The 22,233-nt window shown below is 43.2% G+C and overlaps 1 protein-coding gene and 1 long non-coding RNA gene across 5 annotated transcripts; one reads left to right on the forward strand and one right to left on the reverse strand.

Annotated features, from left to right (window-relative positions):
• Window positions 1-1,639: 1,639 nt before the first annotated feature.
• Window positions 1,640-20,955, reverse strand: LOC116924261 (serine-rich adhesin for platelets). Of its 4 annotated transcripts, none has more exons than XM_045175166.1 (5): window positions 19,607-20,955; window positions 14,304-14,726; window positions 9,926-14,193; window positions 6,942-8,121; window positions 1,640-5,382 (listed from the first exon to the last, which is right to left on the reverse strand). In XM_045175166.1, the coding sequence occupies exons 1-5, from the start codon at window positions 19,881-19,883 to the stop codon at window positions 5,006-5,008; spliced, it is 6,525 nt and encodes a 2,174-aa protein (XP_045031101.1). In that variant the 5' UTR covers window positions 19,884-20,955; the 3' UTR covers window positions 1,640-5,005. The 4 variants fall into 4 exon arrangements, with proteins under 4 accessions (XP_045031101.1, XP_045031103.1, XP_045031102.1 ...); XM_045175168.1 differs by lacking the exon at window positions 19,607-20,955 and adding an exon at window positions 15,965-16,318; XM_045175167.1 differs by lacking the exon at window positions 19,607-20,955 and adding an exon at window positions 15,241-15,658.
• LOC123473809 lies at window positions 16,512-16,979 on the forward strand. Its single transcript, XR_006648080.1, has 2 exons — window positions 16,512-16,795; window positions 16,905-16,979. It is a non-coding gene; the product is annotated as an uncharacterized LOC123473809 (long non-coding RNA).
• Window positions 20,956-22,233: the final 1,278 nt, after the last annotated feature.

The raw sequence follows: 22,233 nt of genomic DNA on the forward strand, positions 1-22,233 counted from the left end.
CTTGCAGCGTGTCATCCAAGAATCACTGAATACTACGATGACAAGAGTATTTAGGCAAAAGTATTCTTGTTTCACAAAAATATGCACGAAACTGAGAATACTACAACACTGTCCCGTACGACAGCACAAAAAAAAAAAAAAAAAAAAATTAAAGTCTATTTTATGTTTATTCCATAGGGCACGTTGGCCAGGACAGTTCATGAAACAGGAACGCGTAAAGCCGTAAACAACCGACGTATGGAACTTATTTCTCCCACTGTCGTGAGGCAAAAAGAAAATACTAACAGCCAATATAAACAGCTAAGAAATATATCCTGAGGCAAAAGATTATACAGTTTTCCCCTCGTAACCACATTTGGGAAAAACTTGGCAGCAGCATTCTCATACAACACTAGATGAATTGTACAAGATAATCGAATTTTCTAGAATTGGAGAGGTGGATAACTATAGTTATTGATAACAGATATTCGCTTGATTTCGGCCTGGAAAGACAGTAATTTAAACGTTGAACAGGTTTAGTAAGGTTCTTTAACAGTAATAAACATAAATTAGCACAAGTACAAGGCACCAGCTTGTTCTGACATGAGCCAAAAAGAATGCAGTTCATTAACGTAAACCTTGAAGGTAGCTTACTTTTCTAACGTAATTCCTGACCAGAATGAAATTCTTAGCTGATTGCACAGCTCAGCATGATACAAGAAAAACGTGAAAAAAGAATAAATAAATAAAATAAATAATAAATACAAAAATAAATAAACAACAAAACAAGGGGATCTCTACCAAAAATAGTAATTAGATAGCCTTTACAAATGAGCAAACTTTCAGAATTTAAGAGAGAAACGAAAGGAATTATTACTACATAATTTACATGCATGTAACAGAAGAGGACACAAAGTTCTTGGATTCAAAAATAATTTAAATTTGTGTGGGTATTAGTGCAGATTGGAGTTCGAAGAGAAATGAAACATGCTGCCACAACTATAACTATCAAGTTAGAAATTGTAATCTAATAAATTTTTTTTACTGTAGTCCCATCATTAAATTTCCAAATATTAACAGTTTTAGGTTTAGATGAGGTCAGACTGTCAACAAGTGAGTTTGCTTTGTCTCCATTCTTGGAAGTGAGATTGCAAGCTTTTAAGTTTGACTGAAAAGGGTTATTACTTGCATTGGCTGTTTGGCTGATTGCAGAGACTTGTCTGCGGCTACCATTAGATGATGTGGTATTTCTCTTGAAACTAGTATGTTTTTTACTGGATGACTTTTGTTTAGCCATGCGTAACCTTACTGTTCTTTCTAATTCACTTTCATAGATTAGCCCAGGATTTTGGTTGCTAGAGTCTTTCCCTTCTCGACATTTTGTGGCTATTCTGGCAGTATTCTGTTTCTCTTGATACTTTGTCTTGACTTTGCCCGAAGAGCTATTACTATGCATGCCTTCTGTAGATGCTCTGTTCCCACTGTAAGTTCCAACCAATTTGTTTCTTGCTTTCCTTGGTTTAAAAAAACAAACAAAAAAACAAACAAACAAAACAATAAATTCCTATTCAATTTAATTTGAGTCTCCATGAACAATATGGCTGCTTTGGCCCAAAAAGCTCTAACAGGTTTTCTATACATAGGAAAAATAAGATATTCACCTTTTATGAAACTTTTGTATAGATTTCGGTTGAGACCTGCTTGCAAGATTGGAAGTTCTTTTTTTTGCCATTTGTGGAATAAACTTAAATAGTTCTCAACGGTGACGAAGAAGCTTTATTGACGGGCAATGAATTAGTACTGAATCTTAGTTTAAGAATGGGACAATGTTCCCTGCGGGGACCTGATCGATACATCACTATCGCTGGAGGCATCCAATTGACTCACGAATCACGAGAATTAAATTATTGAAGCGAAATGGTCCCATACTCCCATTACCCAAAATGTACGGTACCAGACGTAAAAGTTTCGCGCCATTTTTGTTTTTTTCTAATCCATCCGCTGATGCCGATAATAGAATGCTAAAGGGATGGAAGCTCAAGAGATGGCGTAGTAGCATCAATTTGAAAACAGGAAAGAAGAAAATCTTCTTGCATGGGAGTTTAAAGTTTAAACGCCATCACAGTTTTTTCTTTCAAAATTCAAATAACTTTTTTATGTCGCTTTGAAGAACGGTACGCAAGAAACTGAAAGTAGCTTGGTTAATAATTCGGTTCAATTAAGCAAAAACACGAAACAATCCCTAACTCCTCTTTCAGTTCCCAAGAAATAAGTGGATGAGTATTGTATCGGTACTTTTTAATAAAGTAGTAACAACAGATATTAGCTGCATTCGTAAAGCTCAATACCATCCAGCAACTATGAAATATGAGAAAACCTTAAGATAATCACTTATACCGCAGAAACAACCACGGCACTATTCACCGGATGTTTTGGTCGATGGATAGCATATTCAATGTCACCATTCTGAAATTGAAGATAAAAAGGGGAGTGGCTGATGCATGCCAAAATGGAAATTGTGCTGCATGACGTCGCATGAATTTGTGCTTGGAAAAATGGAGAAAAAACCGGGCAACATATAGCTTTCGTGACAGCTATCAGCCATGGGAAGTCATAAATGCAGTAATGTTATGGATACGAAAAGATGAGGAAATGTTTTTCTCAAGAAAGCCGAGGGAAAACATTAGACAGGGATCTTGTTTCGTGACGAAAAAAAAAATACTAGCGGTAGAACCAGAAAGTATGCATTAAAAACTTGGTTCATCTAAGATTGCTTTTGCTAGTGCTAAGAAAGCTAAGATAAAAAAAAAAAAACGACATCGAAGCTCGATCTAGCACGGCTTTTCATTATGCAGAGTGCCGCAATAAGGGGTGTGCACTGTGCAGTGTGTAGTCCATTAATATTGCAATTGATGGACTCACGAAGGGGAAAAAAAAAGTATATGCAAAATCTATCATCCAGGGAAATTTACGTAAGTCTTTTAGTTTTAGCTACAATAACCTTGGCATTTTCGTGCAAGGGCAAAAGTACAATACTGGAATTTGCAACAGAAGAATGAGAAAAATATTTTAATAATCCAAGCTATTCACAACAAACATTCTTTCGTGTTGATCCCACCGATTTGCCCCTTTTGATGTCTAGAACAGCTTCAAATCAGATATGCATAAAAGCACTTTTCTTTAGTTTAAATCACTGACAATGTATGACGTACATACTGCGTCAGAAGGTTCAACCTTTTCGCTGCAGAACGGATCGATCATAAAATGGACAAAAGCCGAGAGAACGATAGTAAAAAGCCTATTACTACTTGAATGAAAACGAACTTATTACTCTCAATCTCAAGTCTCAACTAGCTGTCTGTCAGAGTGATATTAAAGATGCATCTTTCTCATTTTCAATTGTCTGCCCCCCAAAAAGCCAGGCCTATTTAATGTCTGCTATTCTAGAATAATCCTATCAACCAAATGAGCTCCTCATAGTTGCATGATGAAGCATATGGATAAATCTTTAAAAAATCAAACTTACTTCAAGCATTTTTCATCACAACTGAGATTTGTTTTGAACATGGAGATTTAACTGTAGGCAGACAAACCATATGATGTTACTGCTATTCTTTAAATGAGATATAAAGAAACCCTGTTAGGTGTCAGGTGTTAGCTAACCTTGAGATATCTACAATTCAAGAAAACCATACAAATTGACCATATTTTGGCTTACCTTAGAAAAGACATGTAGAAGCCCCTGCCAAATCCTACATCCACAACCAGCTTGCTTATTTTTACGTCGTCAAGATAATATGATAGTAAACTTTTTTTTCTAGAACAGTTTCTCAAGTGGCATAGGCTGTGCTGCTAACTCTTACTCTTGCAATGGCTCTTGACACTTGACAGCACTGGAATACGCCATTCGTGAATATCTATTTAGCCACAGTTGAAGAGTCAAACACGAGATATTGTTCCTTTAATCACAAAGCATGAAGAGTGAAAAGTGAAAATATCGTGAAGTTTATTAACACAGTTAGTTCGTTTTCGTTATGTCTTGTTCAAAACGTAACGCCATGTGTAAAGTGAAAATTCGTACACAAAGAAGTCGCTAGATGGCTACGACAGTGATAACTTTAAAATAGTAAACATGTCAAACAAAAATTGGATTATTGAGAGTAACCGGGGATTTCAGCCTTCCAGGGACCTTTTTTGCACACGAAGTAACGGAAGCCACTAGACTTTTTCAAATTCTGTAAACCACTTCCCAAATCTTTTGTGTAATCCCAACTAAAAATAGACCAACAGGAGTAGAAAAAGAAATGTTATCGTTAGGGTAATGACGTAACCGCATTTCGATTCATTTCTGGTAAATTTCAGTAAGACAATCATTCTTTACATCTCAAAGCGAGACAAAACAACAACAATGGTTTAAAGAACGTGTACAATGTACAATAATTTTTAAAACTTGAACTATATCAGATAAAAAGGTTAAAGAACTGCGCAGAAACGTGGACAGAATTCATTAGAGAATTTCAAAAAAATACAACAACGTGAACAGCTTTAGTAACAAGTGAAAACGGATCCCTTTTGCGAATCACTAAGCTAACTGCCAATACGCCCTCGATTATTATTCGTCATTGTCATAGTCTGCCTGGTTTCTAATCTCTAATCACACTTCGAACTACTGGCGCTCTTCCAGAAATTGTAAACTACATAACAGTGTAAGTACGTCACGCTCGTTTCGGTATGTTTTACAATAGAAAAATATTTCCCTGACGATATATTGCTCGCCTTTATTACTACAGCAATATGTCTCCCGGGCAACACACTCTCTCTAGTCGGCTGTGGCTTCACGAGTAACTTGCGCCGATGAGAACGTCCTGATTGAGTGTGCGCCTCTGGGAACGGAAATAATTCGTAACTTTGGTTAATTAGATTTAGGGTGGGAAGGGGGGGGGAGGAAATGGCGTATGTTTCTTCATTACTACATTGTTGTCATCGTCGTGTTTCCTATGATTTGTTTAAGATCTTTTTTTTTATTTTATTTGATGGATGTCGAGGTGGTGGATGAACGGAGATCGTTGAAGCTCCGGGATGCGGCCTCATGGATAGCCGTACTGTTATTGTTGTTGTTTCCCCGCATCTGCTGTTGATGTTGACTGCGATATGGCTGCTGCTGGCCCTGCTGCTGTCCGTCTTGTTGTTGTTGATGATGAGCTTGTTTGTTGTGAATGCTCGGCTGCGAGACGGGCCGTCTTAGTTGCCCGTGCCTTGGTGGAGGCGTTAGGCCCAGCAATGAATTTAGGACATCGTCCAGGGTGGCCGAGATGGGCGGTGAGATGCCCAGCTGTGGCGACGTACCGCCATCATCTCTTTCCGCAACCGACAGCGGCCCGGCGACAGTTCTATCGCTCAGCCCTGAAGCAAGCACCACACACAGCCAAGGTTCCAATTAAGTCATAACTCATTAACTAGTATTTGTTTTTCTTTGTCTATAGTCACTTTCTTTCGCTCTCCGTTTTGTTTGTTTGTTTGGTTTACTGTCTAATCATTTCTAAAAAGAATGGTGACAGGAGCACGCACAGATCATAACGAAAACGTAATCTACTGGTCGTCAACTTTTGAAACCGAGTCAAGACGGACAGACCCACCAAAAAAAAAAAAAAAGAGAACCATCATAACAGAACACAACACACACATTTCGGCCGGACTAATCAAAGCTGATGTATTGCAACTTTTACAGCCGCAGCGAGAGGCGGATGAGATATTAATTAATATTTTTTTGAATAGTAAAAAGAGCGAGGGGATAATCGAACATTTTCCAATGAAAGTGTAGGATAAGGAAGGAAAAAAGGAACAAAAGGAAAAAAGAAAAAAATCAAACACAAAAAAGACACATACAGCAAACACGCACAGAAAACGTACACGAAATGTTTGTTGAAACGAACAAACAAAAGAAAAATGGAGAAATTCCATGCTAAGTAAGAAACATCAAGCTGTAAAAAAAAAAAAGGACAAAAAAAAATGGGAGAAGGAAAAAGTACTATACACTGAGAATATAACATGGCTGGGCCGTAGTCAAACTAACATTTCTAATATTGTATAAGTCAGGCGGTATGTAGGAAAAGGCAACAAAAAAAAGGTACTAGTATTGAAATTAGATTAATTTTGTTTGTTTTGTTTTGCGGACCGGAGGCGCAGGGATGGTACGGTACAAACTACACGGAGATGGACAAAGTCGTCATGGGTATGTGTGTGTGTGTGTATGTGTGTGTGTGTGTTGTAGTACAAACAGACACGCAGAGAGTGAAAGGAAAAGAAAGAAGAATAGCGACGCAAAAAGAAGTTGCGGTAAATTGTCCATGTATAAATATGCGAATTGAAGCCCAATTATTAAACTATGTACAAACTGACGTCAAATAGTTTCGATCGTTTAAGAGAAAATATCAAAAGAGACTCAAAAAAGACATAATCTGTTCTGTTTTCCCGGATTTTTTTTTTGGGGGGGAAAAAAAGGCACTAGATTTTTTTTTTTTTTTTGTTTTTTTCCTTTCGTAGGTGGTAACATTAAGAAGCGAAATTGGAAGTCAAAATTTGGTGGTGTTAAATGGGAAAAAAGAAAAAAATACCGAAAAGATAAAAAAAACAAGATTACGGAACGTCAATCCGATTAACGGCCAAAATCGTAGCTTTGGACGCGGCGAGTTCGATGAATCTTTCGCATTAAAACGTAATGTAAGGCGGATACGGGCATCAATTTAACTTTTCTAAACCGACAAAAACAATTGTTTCTACTTTCTTTCTTTTCTTTTTTGACTCTTTTTTTTTGTTTTGTTTGTTTGTTGACGAAGGCCAATGCTTAACAAATCGATTCTGATTCCTGCATGGATGAATATAGTGGCCGAAATGGGGGACTAAAAATTGTCGGGGGCTTTCGTTCTCCTCTTGGCCGACTCTTTAAGCCAGCATCAACTCACCTGGCCGTCCGCTGTTGGCCGTACTGGCTGACGATCGATGATGATGCAAATGATGGCTCGATCCTGAAGAAGAAGACGGCGGTGAATCCGGACGGAGGGGTGACACGGCCGGTGCCGAATCAACCGGTCGCTGATGGCTGGTGGGGCTGGTTCCTCCGCCGACAAACGAACTCTCCACCCAAAGGCAGCGTTGCCGACGAGGTGACGGAGACCTCGAAAGGGCTTCCAGCGGATGCCGCTCGGGACTGCGAGACAATCCATTGCGGTTGGCTGGAGAAGGTGGCTGATTCTGATCTCCATCACTGCTCTCGCTGACGTAATGGACGATGGCTGACGTGACTTGGCGAATGTTGGACAGCACCACTTCGTCCGTTTCCTGTTGTTGGCGCTGCTCGCCTGGTGGAGTGGGTTCGACTTCCGCACGATTTTCACCACCGTCGCTAACATCGTTACAGCTCGTCTTTGTCAAAAGGCTGGAGGCAAGTCTTTGGGCCGGTGACTGATAGAGCGATAGCGGTGCTGGATTGGCATTTAGTCTCTCCTGCGATCGCCAGCCCAGGTAGGGTGCCCGGCCGTGCTGATTGAGCAACGATGTCCGGTAGGAAGAAGCGGAAGAGGACGCGCTCGGTGCTGGAGAAGGGCAGGTACTGTAACTCGATCGTCCACTTCCCCATCTCGAGAACGATTGCTGGTTCGAACTCAGCGAAGTCGGCCCATTCCAGCTGCTAGGATTGCACGTCTCTGCTGGGCTGGTAAGTGATTCACGCGACGATTTGATACTCCGCCAATCCGGACGCACTCGTGTGGGAATTACGACGCGGGTAGGCGTTCCTGACCGGCTCAGCGCCGAGCCTAAACTGGTCATAGAGGAAGCCGTTCCGGCATCGCGATTGGCACTGCTCAGCCCAGTCCATCCACCGTTGCGCAAGCTGACGCTTCCGCCGTGATAATCTCGACGACGGAGGACCCCAGTTGTGGTCACGCTGTTCGATCCGTCCGTGCCATCGTTGTTGCTGCTGCTACTAAGAGCCGCACCAGATGTCGCGTCTGCGCTGATCCCGGAACGGGCATTGTTTTTATACCATTCCGGCACGTTAAGCTTTTGTAGAGAACGCTGGATCCGGAGTTCGTGCTCTGACATTTTCCTTTCGCCGCACTTTTTCAGCTGATTCTCAGGAACCTACACACACACACACACACACAACAAAAAAAACCAGGCCAACAAAATGAAAAGAAGCGACAAAGTCAGAACGCGGCCAACATCATGGATCATGCATATGAAGGTTATTGTCAAAAGTTTATGAGTTGGAACGTCGGCGGGAGAGAGAGAGAAAGAGAGAAAAAAAAAAAGGAGGCGGGCAGGCCTTGTCGGCCTTGGAATTGGAACTCATTAATATGTCCGGTGGCCATTGTAGCTTGAAACCTTACAATCTGAGGCTGAAAGAAATGTGGGACAGAAAAAAAAAGAAGCATATACTATAGGAGAGAGATTAACAATAACGGGGGTCTAGTCTTTGATTCAGCATGTTCCTTGTTTATTCTGCCTTTTATTTTTTTTTTTTAGATTTTGCGCACCGCTGGATGTTGCATGTCTGCTGTTGACTGTGATGGATCGTAGAACGAGCTAGTCTTTTCTAGCAACCAAGGTCGCAGCCGATTCTAGTAATAATTGATATTATCATGTGCTTGTTTGGAGGGCAAAAACGGCCGTTTTACTTTGCCCCCTTTCTGCGTGACTGAGTGACGCGATGATTGACGTTATCCGGCGGTATGCAATCGGATTTTTTTAAATTTTATTCTTTAAACTCACATACGACCCAGATTCCATTCACTAACCGTAAAGAACCAACTAAAGTGCCCCCCGTAATGACGGCTACCAGATGTATGACAAGCGATCGATTATTGTCAAACTCTATCGATTTATTTCGATCGGTTCGTGAGCCGAGAGAAAGTCAAGATCCCTATTGATTAGATCCAGCCGAGCGGCCAAAGTCCATTAACAGAAAAAGGGAGCACGGCCAGTAAATACCAGCTATGACGATTTTAAATCGTCCGACTTTAGAGATATTACGGACACGGTCCCTTAAGGTTCCCTTTTTTACGACAGTGGTGGATTAAAGAAGTTTCTTTCAGACTTTTTTTTTTTTTTCCCCTTCCTCTTGATTATGGTGCGGAGTTAACAGTCGAGTAGGCAACAGAGGACCAGCGCATTCATTCAAAGGAATCGATACTTTTCGCTTCAAAAAACTCACTTGACTCTTTGTGATGCATGGCACACAGAAAGAGAGTGAGGATAAATATTAAGAAAAAAAGACGGGTACACAAAACGGGATGGAAGAGCTTGTGCCAGAAAATGTGTGTGTCTGTGTAATAGCTCCAGACTTATTATCATCACTTTCAGGGTCTTTCTCCAACTTTTTATCCAAGTTTTTGCCTCCTCCCCCCTTTTTTTTTTTTAAGTTTATTTTTCCCTTCTTCTGTTAAATAAATCAACCATGGCCGTTCTTTCCTTGCCGCTCGGCGTTTGTTTTTGCTGGAAGTATTTTTACAAGGGGGTATATATATATATATATATATATATGCATAAAAGAAGAATGGAGAAAAAAAAAAAATCTTTTTTAAAAGGCCCGCGGCAGGCCCGTCTCCCTCTTCACCCAACTTTTTACACGCTTTTTTCCCCTCTCTCTCTCTCTCTCTCTTCGGCTGGGTGTGTTCACTTTTTTTTTTTTCAAGGTAAAAAAGAAATAACACGAAAATGGAATTCACTTGGTCGACGGCATTCCTTGGAAAAACCCAAAGGAATCTGCACGTTAGCCTTAATCGAAAACGATTCATCACATTTAGTTTGCATATCAAGATTGCAGTCGGGGCTAATCGACTTACGGCTTGAACGTCATAAACAACAATATTAGATAAGAAAAGATTAAAAATCCTTTTCAAACTTGAAAAGGAAAAAAAAAGAAAAAAAAAAAAAAAAAACTTACTTGAACGGTCGATTTATTGTCCTCGTCGAGTAAAAATTCCATAGATTTAGCGCGGTTAGCATCGGGCACTCTAACCGTAGAGGAGGACGATGTTTGGTCGGTCATCATGTCAATATCGGGTTGGACACTGGCTGGTGCACTGGACGAACCCAAATTCAGCATGCTCTTAAATCTCTTATCGGAGCTGGCGGTGGCGCTGCCAGAGTCAACGGATAGTGGCTGCTGCGTATGCGGTGAATATTCAACTGCACGTTTGTTGTTGTTGCAAAAGAGTTGCAAGTTGAGAATCAGCTCGTCCAAATTAGTTTCATCGGACGGGCTGGCGTTGCGGTTGTTGTTGTTGTTGCTGTTGTACGACTGAGGATGGCGGTGTTGCTGCGATGATGATGGCACACAGTCCAGGTTAGTCTCCAACAGCCCGGGCACGACTGGACGGGATTTGGCCCGACCATGACCTTGAGTACTGATGCCACCAGCAGCACCACCACCAACAAAGTCTTGACTGCTGCCGCTGCAGGCAATATTTCGGCGTGATAGATTCAAAGCCGCCCGCGATGCCGTGGCATTCCAAGCCGACTCGACCGAAGTGGCACGACTCAACGCGGCCTGACGGGCTCGTTCACGACTGCCAGGAAAAACGGTCGTCGTCGTCGTCGTCGTTGTCGTCGGTCGCGAGGGCGCCGGCGCTGACGCAGCCATCATCTCATTTCCTCGCTGATCAATACAATCGGACGTGGGTCTCGGCGTCGGCGTGGACGGTGCCGTTGCAACTAAATCCGGTACAGAATTGGCCAGTCGTTCACGATCCATCCGCGCCGTCTCTTTGAAATGTTGCAGCGCGTGCTGCAGTCCAGCCGATGACACCATGGGAACCGGCGGCGCTGGCTCAACTGGTACCAAATAGTTTTTACGGGCGTGAATCGTTCGAGGCTTCGTCTGAGGCGGCAGAGGGGGTTTGGCGTGAACTTTATTGCGTGGCGACGGAATTGGCGGCCCACTTCCAGCACACGCCAAAGGACTATTCGAGGTGACGACTGACGTACGACTAGCGTCAATGGCGGCAGGTATCGATATCGATTCTGTTGGGGGTGTATTCTCGTCATTGGATGAGGATGATGATGTTGTGATCGGTTGCCTGGCAACCGACTCCTGATGCGATTCCGATTCAGTCGGACGACACGAAACGTTTGGCGATAAAGTGGCACCGCTGTTGTCTTTGCCAGAGGCGACCGCCGCTGACGGGCTCACCGGCGTCAAGGTGGCGCGCGTTTGAACGCTGGCTTCCGGTGTGCCCGATGAGCTCATAGGTGGGGTGGACGACGAGCGTTGGAAAGTTCGACTGAAAAATCGCTTTTTTGGCTCTTTGACAATTTTAAAGTCATCAATTTTCTTAGAAGTTGGCTTGACTTCTGGACAGGCGTCCGATTGTTGTTTGTTCTTGTTCTTCTTGCCATTGCCCTTGGCGACGGGCGCTGTTGTTTCTGCCGTTGTCGGTACATCATTCGATTCGGTGGGAATCGCACCATCTGATCCGATTGCTTTCTTGCCCGATTCCCGTTTCGAATCCGAACGACTGAATGTGGCCGACATACGGGCACTCAGCCGCGACAAGGAGAAACGTTGGAAAAGAGGAGGCTTCTTACTGTTCGACGATGTTGATGTTGTTGTTGTCGTTGTCGTTGTTCCAGTATGACTGGTGGCGGTAGTAGTAGTAGTAGCAGTAGTAGGAGCAGCAGCAGTAGTGGCACTATTGCTTGTCGTGATGCAACTGTTGCTATTGCTTTCGTTCCGGCCGGAATCTTGTATTCCGCATTCGATCGGCTCAACAGAAACGGCGACATCTGTTGGCGCTTCAGGCACCGTTTTCACTCGTTCGATCATAGATGGCGATTGTTTGTCCACCCCAACTTTCATAGTCGATTCCGGCGCATCGGAATTTTTCTCCTTCTCTTCGTCTCTCTCCGGAATTCGGTTAGCTTCCGTCGTGCTAGACCCGGTGGAGGTATTATCGTCACAATCATCTTCACTCTGGTTCAGGTAACTTTCTCGCCAATTGACGGCGGAAACGACGGGCGAGAAATGGACACCGCGAATGGAAGTGGACGAGACGTTGGCCGTCGGTGTGGACACTGCAGGATCCGCTTCCGATCCGACGGGTAACTGTTGATGGCTAATGTACACTTCAACTTCTTGACGCGGTCCGTAACGTTTAAGAACAACTGGAGCTGGATAAAATGCCGAATCCATGGCGATCGTGTCAGAGTGCGTCACATTGTGGCCAAGGCTGGCAGAGTTGTGTTTAGAGGCGTCTGGCGGCCGTAGGAAACCCGAGCCGTCAGTCGAGTGGAGGCTGTATTGCTGTTGCTGTTGCTTCTCCTCCTCCTCCTCGTCCGCTGCCTCTGAATGCTGGTGATGTGCTGCAGCCTTTACTGCCTCCCCCATTCCGTCTGGAACCTCCCATCCGCTGCTTCCAATTTGGGGGTTAAATTTAGACGCTTCTAAATCGGTTCCAGGGTGATGTAGGATGTCGTCATTGGTGGTAGTAGAGGTGGCCGTGGCGGCCGTGGCGGCGTTGCCGTCCAAGGTGTGGCTCATCTTCGATTCAAGGTCTATGCAAATCTGCGACACGCCAACACACCTGGATTGGCCATCATTCATGACTTCCGGCGACCCATCGTCAATTAGAAACTCTTCCGCTTCTTTCAAAGTGAGCGGAGTAGGTCGGCAGCGCGGCTGGCGGCGCAACAGTAAGGCAGAAATTACCATCGTTGTCTTATCCTTCACCTCGTTCTCCCCACGCCATTCGTCCGCTTTCTCTTCTTCGTCCCAACCTTCGCCGCCACCGCCGCCGCCGCCGCTGCCGCCGTCATCGCGGTATTCGTCGTCGTCTTTCTCCCTTGTTGCTGTTTCTACTTCCGGAGGCCATTGACAATCGTCGTGGCTGCAACTAGGGGGTGATCCATCTGGAAGGCAGATGGTTAGGCTAAGGCTGTTGGGTAATTCGAGCGTGTGCAAGCACTTGGCGGGGGGTGTTGACGGGTCGACCATCCGTACTTCCTCGCTTGCTATTGCACGTTTGTTATTGTCAGGGCTGCTTTGCTGTTGGATCAGGGGAAGAGATCCGGAAGCGTCACCATAACCGCTGTCCTCGCTCAGCGCTTCCACCGAATGTCTTGACCGAGAAGACGACGGATGACGATGATCTTCTTCTGGACTGGATCGATCCGGACTGCAACTCGAACTACTGCTGCTGCTGCTACTGCTATTAGAGTGCAATATGGGGTCATCCGCAGTGTCGAGCATGTTAAGGCTGTCGCCGTAGCTTCGGAAGGATCGCATTCGCTGTGATCGGCCCGAAATGAATCCAAGACCGAATTCGTCGAATCGATCGTCCCGCTCTGTACTGTAATCGTCATCGTCTGAATTGCTTCCTGTGTCGTACTCCTCAATGTCGGAATTGAGGAATCCATCCGGCTCCCAATTAGCATCGTCATCGTCATTAACCTGATCGTCGTCCTCGTCTTCCACCGCCCCTCCCTCATCAATTTCTTGCGATGGATCAAAGGTGATACCCCACGGGTGTGTAGGTCTGAAAGCCTTTCTTCGCCCTTGGTACGTCTGTTCAACACCGCCGGAAGCGCCTATTCCCATGACGCTATCGCACTTTGAAACGTCGCACGCACTCCTACAGTTCCTCATCTCCGTTATTTCTTCTGCATTCCAATGCAACGACGGCATCGAAGACCAGGAACGCGCTGGCGGAGAGAACCAGCCGCACGTGGTGTAAAATTCCTGGCTGATGGACGGGTCTTGGAAATCGTCCAAAAAGTTGAAGAAATTGGCGCTAGATGTCGCCACTAGCCGAATCATCTCGTTTTTAGTAGCGCTCGGACTTTCTAAATGCTCGTTGCAATCTAGGAAAACTTCCGGGTCTAGTTCAGGAGACATGATTCCGTCATCGGCGTCTTCGAAAGGCAAAGTCGTGGCGCTTGTACGGAAAACGACGACCGCCGATTCTTCGGCAAACGACTCCTCCGTACTGTCCAGCTCTTTCTCGAGCGCCTCAAATTGAATTAAGCTATCAGTCACGGAGGGGCTACGTGACGGGGCTGATTCTTCGTCGTCTTCATCCATTACGCAACCGATGCGTCGCTTCTTTTTGGGTACCTCTTGATCACGCTCGCTGCCTTCGCCGTCGTTTTCCTCGAAATCGTCATCGTCATTACCCAAATCAAAATCCTCGTCAAGCCCGTCTGCCCGATAAATTCCTGCCGAGGAGAATAAAAGAAAACAAGCCCGTTAGGTAAACAAACCCAAAAGAAAGACGCCATATGGGCGTTGCTTGACGGCTAACCATCAAGTGTATAATTAGACTTACCTGAATTGACATCAGTCAGCTCGGAATGGCGTACAAGCGATCCAGATGTGATTGCGGCTGAGGATCCTGCATCGCCAACTGGCACGTGTATGACGCTCGATGAATCATCGTCGCTGGTATTGAGCCAACCCCAGCCCCATCCCCATCGGCCCGAATTGGAACTGGGACTTTCAGAACTTTCATCCGCGGCTAACGCCGACGACGGTGACGAATCGGACATGTCCAACAACAATTCTTCCAGTGTCTCTTCGACGATCGTGTCCAGCAAAGGAAATGGCGGTCGATAGGCAACGTCGGGTGCGGACTCTTCCACGGCGGTCGTTTCGGCGTCGGCCATTAAAGTCGAGGAAATATTATTGCCATCACAGCCTTCCATCGTCAGGTGGTTGATGTAAAATTCCATCCGGTCAGCGCTTTCATCGCCTTGTATTAAAAAAAAATAATGTATAAAGATTTGCTAAAAATGTACATCTTCATGACTTCCGCTATGTTATTATGTCATAAATCCTTGAATTCCGACAACGTCATCGACTCTCACGAACGACCCAACTAAGGTGTGACATAGACAAAGTGGAAATTTTAGGAGTTTACAGCAAAGAAAAAAAAATATATAGATAATAAGCATAAATTGCGGGTTCCCAGACAAAAGAATCACTGCGGCGTGATTACTGAGCTTTAGGGCTTGACCATCGTTTTTTTAAAACAACGGGAGTCCCGCGACGAATTAACTTCCGGGGGTAGACCCACCAACTGGATTTCTAAATACCTTCCTGCTAGCAATGTCAAGTCAGCCGTTCGATTTGGAACAATTGAAAGCCACAATTCTATATTTATACCGTACCCAAGAAAGAAAATCAAGTAAAATTAAATGGATTTTGAAAAAAAAAAAAGAAAAAAAAGGGCGGGAATGACAAAAAGAAATAAAAGTTCAACGTACCAGCACAATCAACGTTTCCCAAAATCAACAACCAGTGCGTGACATTTAGGTGGAATTTTGGAAAACGCCGATGGCAGATATCTTGTCAATATAACAGGAATAAAACAGGAAAAACTGGGTTTCGTTAGTTGGCAACAGGTAACTTCGTGAGTTAGAAAAAAGAAAATGCAAAATTTCGGTCACTTTTGATTCGGAATCTGAATGTTTTAAGTAAAAATACTTGTCTCTAACAAAGCTATCTGCCGTGGCGTGCAGGGACCTGTGTCCATTGTCGAAAACGTGGATAGCATACGATTGACCGTAATTTATCTGTGTTTTTTATCTATTTCAAATGGGAGGAGGGGTCTTGATGTTGTTAACATAAACTACATGCCCTTAGCGCTGTGCCTTGAAAATCAGCAGATGAATTGAGGAGAAGCTGTAAAAGAAAATGACTCATCAAAATGGAAGAAAGGATGAATGCAAACAATGGTTTTTCTTAACTACCAGTTTCTCATAAATATATTATTCCATTTGTAGGAAATTTTTCTCATCATTCCTCGACAAGGTCAAGGTTGATCAGCTATTAGATTCTCCTTCTACCCAGGATACCCATTTGCAGGACAAAAGGGAGTGAACCAATTTATTGCGGCTGCAAAAAGTCTGCTGACAATTACGAGAAAAATGGCCACAAGAACAAAAATAGTTTAGTACCATAATAAATACAGGCTGCTCAAGAAATTACCTAGTTAAGACACACAAAGTAGTTTCTAGGCTATATGTTAGGTTTGGGCTTTATTCGATGAAGAATCGATGGAAGCTTTCAAAACAATTGGATCCGGTCTGACGACTCCCCACTTCGCGAAATTTTTCAATGTACTGAGATCGTTTAATGGGAGAAATGGTTTCTTTAGAGGACGTCGAAGCCGATCGTTCACGATGCACATCATCACGACGTGGTCCACTTGGGAAAAAACGCACACGGCTAATGACTGGTAAAGTGGATAGTAATCAAACTTGACCCCACAGGCCTCACACGGTTGGCAACAAACAACAATAATAACAGCATGGTAACCGCGCGCCACATGTTTCCCTCAAATAACTCTGAAATATCACTTAGCTCCCCCCGTTGCAAGATTTGACTGAATAAATAAATAATTAACTGGCGCCAAAAGTCTGTATGCAAAACAATTGAATTCGTCACGAATTTGAAACAAAAAATAAATACAACAATCACAATTTATTCGCTAATAGCTTTTTTTGGTAGATAAAATAACTATTTGGCTGCCAAGCCTCGAAATGTGCATTGCTCCGCCCACGACACAACTCGTGTTGGCAGCATGGTTGGCAGCACGTTTTGCCAGTGTTTCCAACATTCGCCAAGAGTTAATTAAGCTTCGATTTAGTATTCAGTTGAGAACAGAACCCGGGACAGAGTAGAAATCACTATACGCAAACACGAAAATATCTGAATTTCAGAACTGTTCGTCTTGGCTGATTTATCAGCAAAAATATTACTTTACCCTGTCTGGCCAACAATCAAACGTTAGTTATCACGTCAACTCGCTGACAATGAGTGAGAACTGTTAGACTTGAGATAAGGAAATCTCCTGATGTTTCATGTTTTTTATTTCTTGCATAACTCTGTCACCGTTTTCCGGACGCATGAACGGAATGTTTAAAAGGCAAATCGCCGCAACTGCGACATTTCATCCAAGAAACCTTTCTCAAATACCAACCATTTTTTCCATGTCCCCCAGGTAGAAATAACTATATTCTGCTGCCTTAACATGTATATGTATACCAGCCTATATTTTCCAGAACAAAAAAAGGAAATGTAACCGGAGACTGATGATGTCAGGGAATCAGGAAGTCAACCGTTTCTTTACATGTTTATTTTTGCCCACCAGACAGCTATGCTTCATGTAAAATATAAAAAAAAAAAGAAAAGATTCCCAGGATTGTTTGTGAGCTTTCCATCCACGTGATAATAATGGAGGGGAAATGTCCCAAAACTTCGAGAGAAAAAAAAAAACAGATGAAGGGGAACGACAAAAATACCTTCCTGCTTCGTTTTTCGGGCGATGAAAAGAATTTCTGCCACACAGGGCTTTTGATGCTCAGCTGTTACCGTCTTCGATTCTAAACCAAAAGTACAGTAGGAAAAGAGAAAAAAAAAATGGCTTTCTTCTTCTTCGAACACAAAGTATGATTCTTTCTTTCAACGGACAATACGTTAGGAAAAAGAAAAATGACTTCCTAGTATGGACTGTGCCATAAATCACTGACGAATCTGCTATCGCACGCAATGCACTTCATCTTCTATACACAGCCGAAAGAAAGCTGTTAAGTTAACGTCATTACCTTAACACGTGTATCGTTAAGACGATTGGTTTGTACGGACGTTGTTCACATTAGCAGTCGAGTATATAGAAAAGCAATAATTTCTTTCACCGTCTAGCGCTTATAATTGCCAATTTCTTTTTTGTGACCCTTTTGCTCAAGGCAAATCCTATTAGTTCTTTTGGCGAGTGTGTAGGAGGCAACTGACGTGTGACGTCAGCTCCGACGTATCGGCAAAGGCTTATATTTTAAGTACACGCTGTTTCCTTTTTTGTGTGTCGATCCGGATTCCGGTATTGGGGCTTCCGGCCATGAAGGCGCGTCCGCGTGACGCTAAACTGAGCAGAAACTTTTCTATATCCCCTCCTGTTCTTTCATAAGAAAAATAACATTCTTATTCGTTGGTTTCGTTGTATTTTTCTTTTTTTTTTTTTTTTTTATGATTTTATCGTCCAGAAAACAAAAGAACGATGTTTCCAAGCCGCTCCCTTCAAACTCTGGAAACTTGCCTGTGCGTGACGTCACGGGTCACGAGGCCAAAAATGATGCTCTTTATTATTCTCTCTATCCTCCCCCCTCTCTCTTTCTCTTCTCTATCAGTCGTCCTCTACTCTTAACTTTTTCGTCACCCATCACCGCATCTTGGAAATGACGATCGAAATCAACAAAACGTAACGCGTAACCTAGGGCGTTATTGTTCTACGTTTTCACCGTAGTTTTCATGGAGGTTCCGGCACAAATAAATAAAAAAAAAAAACAACTATCCGACCTTTTTCATTTATTATAATGATACAATCACGAAAAACTAACCCCACCCCCCTACCATCTTTCTCTATGCACGCCTGTGTGTCTATTCACTCTTCAAAACAAAACAAAAAAACAAATTCACGGTTCAATAAAAGAGTGTCAATTTTCTAGTTTGTATTTCCATTGAAATGTAGATCAAACTTGTTTAACACACTGACACAAGCAGAAATCCGGATATGTGGCTTGCGCGACCTATATGAAAATGAAGGGAAAAGGGGCTGAAATCAAATTCCTGGACCTCAAGGCATCGACAACGGGCGTCAAACCAAGAACAAACAAAACAAACAACACACTAAAAATATGCGGTGACTATGCGGGCCACCGTGATACATCACCTCGAAATCTACTTCCTATTCATTTCGGGAATGATTGCAATGCCCGCCTGTGTGTGTGCGCGCCATGATTTCTCAAAAAATAACGTAGCGAAAGACTGTACTCAAGTTCAGACGCGAAAAGCAATCTGACGTGACCGCACGATGATTGCCTAGGTGTAGTATATCTAGCGGGAATTTGAACTTGACGAAATGGTTATACGACTCAATTTGCGGGCGATCGCATTCCTTGCAGGTACGTAGAACAGCGCAGAACAAAAAAAAAAAAAGATTATCAAAAACAGCACGAAAAATCCGCCGACAAGAGTCAAGAAGCTCGAAATTTTCTCACACACGCATCCAGGTAGGGGGGGAGGGAATAATAAATTCGTTAGCATCGCCAACGAAGCGTATATTATCATTTATTTCTGTTGGCCGTAATATACGTGAATAAGGCAGAAGCAACAGGCGACATAACGGGCAACGTGTATGTGACAGCTATCCGTGCCCACCACGGAACGTCTAATTGAACCTGCTATGTAACACAGAAGAAAGCCTCCAATAACAGAAGAAGAAAAGACACCCACAAACCGACAATAACAAAAGAAAAAATGAGAAAATTCCAAAAATTCCATTGGGTCCACAGTACCGTACTGCCGACTGTGTGTAAATAACCTGGTCGTAAGTATTTTGCGCGTATACGAACGTACATATACGCACGCACTAGTGTATAGCGTATCCGTGTTCCGGCTGGCTTACGTCAAGTTTAGCGCAACCACCGGGGGCTAATCATTTGTGAAAAAAAAACAAGAAGAAATAGTCGGTACTGGACAGGCAATTTAAATGTCCGTGCGGAAATACAACGGCAATTCGTTTCGAAATAAAATATGCGCAGAAAGGAGAAAAACGTTTTGATGATAACTTACCGACAAAATTGCGGAACAGTTCGGCGGCTGACGTGTAGTTTCTTCGGCTGCAATCGGCCGGATCGTGAGGGACGAATAAGTCTTCCGCATCCTCTTCTTCACCGGGATGAAGCCTGTTTGTCCAGTCGGAATAATTGGTTTGCTGGTGTGATTCGAAATTCCAACTACGGTATTGGGTTTCTTCCAGACCGAAATCTGGATGAGTGCCATCCGTCAACGGTGGAGACGACCGGTCAAACGACCACTTCACCCCATCCATCAACACTGAATTCCACATGATGGTCTATACAACAGTCACTTTTTGATACGCAATTCTGAAGTACAACTCTTTCTATTGCGCTGTGTTCTTTTTTGAAAACGTTTCCTGTTCTTATTGTCGTCATCGATCGTGATGAAATTGTTTTCACCAAACATCACCGCTGTAACAGACAATGATGACCACTTAGCTGTTGTTATTGCAACAGTATCGCTGGCACTTTTGTTATCCCTGACATCCGGTCTGGGTGTTTAGTTTGTTGCGTCCGTCTAGGTGGCCGGTTGGATCACTACTGGAGAAATTTCCCAGGTACATTTTTCTTTTTCTTTTTTTTTTTTTTCAACTAACAAAAGAAAAAAGCTGGAGGCTCACCGTCTCTCCGAGTTCTCTTTACCAATTTCACCCCCATCAGCCAAACATCCGGTCGATTCATAACCCGCTTACACACCGACACACAAACAAAAAAAGAGTTGACGAAAAATCGATAGTTTACAAAAGCATTCGTAAAGAAAATGATTGTTTTTCTACTTTTATCTCTTTGCCTTCTCTTTTTCACCGATTTGCATATACTATCTCATCAGACAGTTTAGCTATTTTGTTCTCTGTTGAACTTTTGGGTGACATCCGACTCCTCGGCACTGAACTGTTAATAATGTCAATCAGCACACAAATGTACGCACGCGAACACAACAACAAAAGTTGTTTTTCTTTCTTTTTTTCAGAGTATTTTTGCTCGCACGAATAGAGTCACGATTGGCCCTCTTCTTTTTTTCTGTTTTCGAAAAACTAAATAAATAAATAACAAATTCGTGAAGGGAGAAAAGTCGAAACACTCCCGAACGCCGTGTTTCTACTCGCTCGAATGACAAACGGGCGGCCGGAATGCGTAGCCGAATAACGACGTCGTCATCGCTTCGTTCTCTACGTGTGTGTGCACGCCACACACACACACACACACACACACACACACAGAGGGAAACAACCAAGGCGGGCCCCTTCTGCTGTTGATTCCACGGTTGAAATAACCGTCGCGATGGGAATAAGCCAAAAGGAGAATTCAAGACAACAACCGACAACTTGTATTTTCTCTCGTTGCGAGTAGTAAGCACATTCTTTCCTCTTTCGGTCTATTACGATTTGAGTGAAAAGAAAAATCAAGAGGGCACCACCATCTCTTTTTTTTTTTTTTGTATTTTTCTCTCCCTTCCTTTAGCGCCAGGTGCGAAGCAGCGCAGGTAGTATAAGAGAGGGGGAGTTCATCCACCTGCTCCTCCTCCCCACCCTGCAGCTTTTTTTTATTTTAAGTCTCTTTTTTTCTCTCTCTTTCTACTCTCATTCTTAGTTATTTCCCTTTTTTAATCTTTCTTTCTTCAGTTCCCTCACTTTTTCTTCTTCTTTATTCATCTGCATTTCCTGAACGTTGGTGCTTCAGCCGCTGCGGGGGCTACCTCCCGCGGCTACACGACGCAAAAAGTTCTGGTTTTCTATTCACCATATCACACTATCCGAAATCAGCAACAATCGTGAGTCAGATTTTCAATCAAAAGAACAAAAGTAACACATTGATTTAGATTATTTTGATCAATCAAAAAAAAAGGGGGGGGGGAGTGCGCGGTGGAAAAATCCGAAATTGGGCAAGATTTGTGTGTGTGTTCTCATGCAAAAGGTGGTGAACAATATTTACTATTCATAGACGTACAGACAAAAGAGAGACATGACAAGCTCCCGCTATGTTAATCATCCATGCGGATATCACAATGGGAGGCGAATAAGTAGCACGCTGCATCCTCTCGATAGATTTAGATGGACACATAAGCCGGGAAAATGAATATCATTTGAATAACAAAACAGCGATCGTATAGTTACGTCGCGCTGTTAAGCACGAATAAAGGAAAAATCATTATTTTTTGTAGCGTAACATTAATAGCGTTGCGACTATAAGAACGGCTGTATTCAACATGACACCATTTAAAGTGAAATCTAACGGTTGTTATCAGTTAAGCAGAAAAACCTGCCGCTGCGATAGAACCGGACAGCTCCAACAGCCGTGACAAACGCCCTTTTCATCTGTTTTGATCTGATGACACGAAAGCAGAGGGGAATTTAAAAAACAAAAAAAATAATTGAACTTTTGAAAATGAGAGAAAATTCAAAAAATTGACAACCAGTCGAGGTCTTCCTAACCGATAAGCGCGTCCGAGTTACCAATTTCACGGCTGACGATGTACACACAATGTGTTTGACCAGTTTTTGAAAAAAGACAACCGGACGCGGTGAAGTCTCGTCTGCCTGCCGAATTACGTTCACCGTTGAGGTTTTTCTTTTTGTAGTTTGTTCTTATTATTTTTGTGAAAACCGGTGGTGGTGTTTC

This window comes from Daphnia magna, linkage group LG6, assembly GCF_020631705.1.
Source record: "Daphnia magna isolate NIES linkage group LG6, ASM2063170v1.1, whole genome shotgun sequence".
Lineage (NCBI taxonomy): Eukaryota > Metazoa > Arthropoda > Branchiopoda > Diplostraca > Daphniidae > Daphnia > Daphnia magna.

What these genes read in the sequence shown, in the direction of transcription:
- LOC116924261 (XM_045175166.1), bottom strand. Translation starts at nt 19,883, where the DNA reads ATGTGGAATTCAGTGTTGATGGATGGGGTGAAGTGGTCGTTTGACCGG. An exon ending in ACTGTTCCGCAATTTTGTCG is followed by an intron (nt 14,727 to 19,606) that starts GTAAGTTATCAT and finishes TTTTAATACAAG; the next exon opens with GCGATGAAAGCGCTGACCGG. An exon ending in ACAATAAATCGACCGTTCAA is followed by an intron (nt 8,122 to 9,925) that starts GTAAGTTTTTTT and finishes GTGTGTGTGTAG; the next exon opens with GTTCCTGAGAATCAGCTGAA.